The sequence below is a fragment of the Mastomys coucha genome, chromosome X (assembly GCF_008632895.1).
Source record: "Mastomys coucha isolate ucsf_1 chromosome X, UCSF_Mcou_1, whole genome shotgun sequence".
NCBI lineage: Eukaryota > Metazoa > Chordata > Mammalia > Rodentia > Muridae > Mastomys > Mastomys coucha.
In genome coordinates this window covers 154,697,781-154,702,722 of record NC_045030.1, presented here as the reverse complement: position 1 = coordinate 154,702,722, position 4,942 = coordinate 154,697,781, and the positions used below count along the sequence as shown (strand labels likewise).

General features: G+C 34.2%; 1 protein-coding gene across 1 annotated transcript in view; it reads right to left on the bottom strand.

Annotated features, from left to right (window-relative positions):
- Bend2 (BEN domain containing 2) overlaps positions 1 to 4,942 on the bottom strand; it is an 83,674-nt gene that overhangs the window by 33,295 nt on the left and 45,437 nt on the right. The window contains exons 5-6 of the mRNA XM_031383599.1: positions 4,145 to 4,472; positions 2,268 to 2,372 (exon numbers count right to left, since the gene is read on the bottom strand). Coding sequence (XP_031239459.1) covers positions 2,268 to 2,372; positions 4,145 to 4,472 — 433 coding nt within the window. The remainder of the gene's footprint in view (positions 1 to 2,267; positions 2,373 to 4,144; positions 4,473 to 4,942) is intronic.

Below are 4,942 nucleotides of genomic sequence, written 5' to 3'. Positions count from 1 at the left end.
TTATTTCATGTTTTTACACTATACTATGGTTTTCAGAACAGCTTACATATTTCAAATGTACTTATATACCTAAAAGAAACATAGACAATTAAATTGGAAAGGGGCTTGTAAGAGAACAAAGAGTGAGATTGAATGCTTTGCTTGACATTTGTAGCTCTTGTATCAAGTTTGAAGAAGAGGACTTTATGAGTGACTCTTTCTCTGAGATGAATGCTTTTCCAAATTATTACAGCCAACGAACCAGATTCTTACCCTCACCTAATATCTGTGCCACCCTCCAAGCAGAACCATTGTTCATTGAAACTGTTGGTGAGTGACTTTATGGATAGACCATCTTAATACACACACCATTTCTTGATTGAATGCAACCTGTTCTCTGTGGGCTGAGAATACAGTCACTCAGTCAAGTAAATTAGCTTTGACCATAGCAGGAAGTCTGTGTCCAAAAATCGAGCCTACAATTCATTCCTTGGTACAGCAGAACTGTCAACTCTCAGCTTAGCTACATGAAAGTAAAATCCTTTGGTGATGGAAAGGTCATTGAAGTACAGCCTTATTACAATGAAATCCAATTCTAAAAATTGTTCTTATTTGGGGCTTATACCACAGTAAGAGCCAAGATTTTAGGCTCTACTAAATACAAAACAAACAAACAAACAAAAAGACTTTAGATATTTATGTTCATTTAAGAAAATACTAGTAGTAATGCATTATTTTGAAATATACAATTAATATGTTTGGTGTTATTTAAATTTGTATTGAGAAAAACATGCATTTTCAGTATTGCTGTAGACAAGCATCTACAGAGGACTGTTAAATTGATTGTTGTTTTATATCAAACAACTTTTATAATACTCATTTTTATTGTTATAATATTTTACAAATTTTAAAGAATATGACAAAAAAGATATTGTAGGTATTGAAGGTGGGTCTCTGGGAGGGGTTGGGGTATAAAAGGGAAACAAGAATGTGATTTAATTCTATTTAATTAAAATATGTTTTTAAATGTTAACAAACTCAGATAAATTGAAATCATGTAACTTTTCTCATCATAATACAATAAAACTTAAAAAAAACTTTAAAAAAATTTAATAAATTATAAAACAAATGTGGCAACATGGTAGAACACTTGCCTAATACACACAATGCCCTTGATCTATTCTTAGCAGTACAAAACAAACTTATAGACAACAGCCATTAATGTTAATGCTAGTAAACTTGAGGATATCTCAATAAGATCTGTGGATTGAACCAATTTAAAAATCTTAGTCTATAACATCTGTTATAATTTTAAAGATGTTATTATTGGGGAAAATAGACAAATCATAAAATTCTCTCTTAAATGCTTCTTACAAATGAATGTGAATCTGAAATAATTTCAAATGCAAAGTTTCATATTAAGGAATTACACTATATCAAACAGGTATAGAGAGAGTGAATGTGGGAGGGGCTCAATGAGTCCTCCCCAAAGATTATTAGGAGCCAGAGTATCAGGGAATTTGTTGTGAGTCTGTTCCCTAGTACTACTGGAAGCTACACTCAAAAATTCTTACCAACATAACTGCCTAAGCATGACCTGAACAAACCAAAGTGGGCAGAGAAACGTCCCATGAGACCTCAATCCTACACAAAGAACTATGGGCAACTGAAGAAAGCTGGGAATGAGACAAGCACACCAATTGGTTGTTCAATGCCAAATGATGAGCCCTGAAAACACACATATAGGTAACATTATACAAACTAAAATGGTAGTATTTAGAAATATATATGCTTATACATATATGCATGCTATAATAGTTTTTTAAAGGACATGAATTTAAAACAGACTGGGAAGTGGTGGGTAGTACGGATTTTAGGAAGGAAGGGGAGGAAATGTTATAGTTAAATTATAATCTCAAAAATAAAATAATAAATAAGTCCCACCCCTAGGTGAAAATCCATTGAAAATTGATGGCTATTGAGAAAAGGAAAGTCAATTTTCTTTAAGAATAAGACCCCTGATAGGCTGCCTAGGCTCCAGTAGGTGCCCCTATATCCATGCACATACTGGCAACACAAAGTAGACTCAGTATTTTTTTAAAGGAGTACATGAAGCTGGACATGCAAAAAAGGGTGATGGGGAGGGGTGAAGAGGAAAGGATGGGAAGATGTATTTATTCAAAACATATGCAAGATTCTCAAATAATAAAAAATATTGACACTAACTTACACTGGGTTGAGTTTGGATTCTAGAGTGCTATTTGTAATTGATTTCACTTCAAACTCACCAAAGTTGTGAGAGACAGGTGGATCGTCTTGTTGATTTCCCTCAAAAGTTGGTTTGTTCATTATCATATCGCTTGTAAGAATGATTTCTGTAATTTCTGGTATTTCTATAGATAAGAAATTAATTGTTAGAAGATCTTTCATACATGAATTAAATCCTCCAGGAAAGGAGGAATAATTAAGACATTCACACCAAAAGGAAATTTAGAAGAATTTGTCCCCATAGACTTACCCATTAAAAATACAATAAAAGTAAATCTTTAATACAAAAGGACATGATAAAGAAAGAATCCTGAATCATTCAGAAGAAAGAAAACAATAGAAATGAAAGGTACAAAATTCTAAATGCAATGTATAATACACTAGAAAGCAGTCATGCAGTTTCTCATAAGATTGAACATACATATGGCCAAATTTGTCAAACTATATATATTCAACATGTGTAGGATTTTACAAATCAATTACTATGGTTTGAACAAATAAGTTGTCTCATTTAGGATTCAGTACTGATATTGTGGTTGTATAAGGGGACTTTGAGAGGCTACTAGGCTGTGAGAAGTCCTTTTTCATGAATGGCATTAGGTTTCTTGTAAAAAAGAGGCTTGGTACAGCTGTTACTGAACTTGCCTTTCCAACCTTTAACCATCTGAGGACACAGCCTCTCTGTCCTCTAAAGGAAGCAGCCCTCACCATAAAATGGGCAGCCTTTACCAAAAAATGGCACCTTGTTCTTCAACTTCCCATTCTCTAGAATAGTAACAAAAAAAAAAAAATTGGATTTCTCTTTGTACAAATTAAGTCTATGGTATCTCGTTTTACCAGCAGAAATAGACTAAGATGTAAGTTACATCTCAATGGAACATTTTATTTTATTTTATTTTATTTTTTCAAAAACCCTAACTATACAAGCTGGGTGTACTGGTGCATGCTTTAATCCCAACCCTCGGGAAGCAGAGGCAAGCAGAGGCAAGCAGATCTCTGAGAGGCAGGCTGCTCTTATGAGATGATGACATTCCTGAATCTAGGAAGACCTCCAGATTTGACACCAACCTGGTCTACAAAGCATGTCCATGATAGCCAGGACTACACAGAGAAACCCTGTCTCAAACAAACAAACAAACAAACAAACAAACAAACAAAAAACAAACAAATGAACAAACAAACAAAAAAGCAAAAGAAAAAACCTAAAGATGCAAATTCACGTAGGGAAACCAAACTCTTGAGATTTTGTGTCAGGCAAATAAAACCTTTAATTTATAAGAAGGTTTTATCTACATAAATATTTATGTAATATTTATATATATATTTACATAAATAAATATGAACATTTATACCTAAGTGTTCATATCAGTCTTAATCCTAAATAGTAAAAACCCACAAATTTTCCTTTAGATGTGAATGGTTAAATCACAGTACACCTGCACCATGGGCCAAACTGTTCAGGAATCAAAAGGATACAACTGTTGATACACATTTGGATGAATCTCTAAGGTATTATATTGTAGGAGGAAAGCTTATATTAAAAGGTTGCAAGTGGAAGGAAAGGTCAGTCAAAGAAGGATGGATTTAGATGTGTATTTGTGGCAATACAGTTTTATGGGATAGAAAAGGGCCTTGTGATAGAACCCTGACTGTGGCAAATTTTCTCAGGTGGTAAACTGCACAAAACTAAATTTACATGTGCAAATGGCAACCATAGCTTTCATAAGATATTACCTTTGATGGAGACTATATTTGGGCCTTGTTTCTCATCACTATATGTGAATCTGAAAAGGTTGCAACATAAATCTTTCAGTTAAAACATACTTGAATACTAGTTTGTGTGAAGGAGTTTTAAAATCTAAAGAATGTTATTCATGTGTCTCTACATCATACTCACCCAAATTGGGAGGGATATAGACATATGGTGTGACCATATCTGGGCTGATATTCTCAGTTCCCACAATAACTGGGTAAATCATGTCATTAGGGTCATTGGCTGGAATGGAGTCTACTGGTTGCTGAAATACTAGAGGAGCTTCAGGCTGGTCAGATGAGGTGATGACAGTGTTGGTTTCTTGAGCACCTCCATCACCAGGTTCTAAATCAGCATCAGGAGCTAGCTTTTCAGGCTTGACCTCTGCCACTGGCTGAAGAACTGTTCCCTCAGGATTTTCCTGGCCCTGTGATGCTTGCACTTCTGGGGTTAATGGCTCACCACAATGTATCTGTCCAAGAAAAGAAAAAAAGAATGAGTTAAGCTTCCTTCAGTTCCTAGATTTCAGTTTTCAGTTTCTCCATGTGATCGGCCAATCAAAATGTTTCTTTTTGTTGTTTGTTTCTTGAGGCTTGCTGTCATATCATTATAGGTTTCCTATAAATAATGGCCCTCCTGCTCAGGCATCCTGGGTACTGAGATAAGCATACTTTACCACACCTGGCTGTCAAAATATCCTTTTTGTAATTCATACTTCATTATAAAGAACTTCCAAATTATAAAAAACAAAACGCATGCCTAAATTAACCAGACCCAAAGTCAACATATTCTTTTTTTAATTTTTTTATTAGATGTTTTCTTTATTTACAATATCTCCTTTCCCAGGTTCCCTTCCAAAAGAAAAAAGAAAGAGAAAATAAAATAAGAAAAAAATAAAATAAAATAAACCCAAAAACTAAAACAATCCCCTGTTCCCTCCCC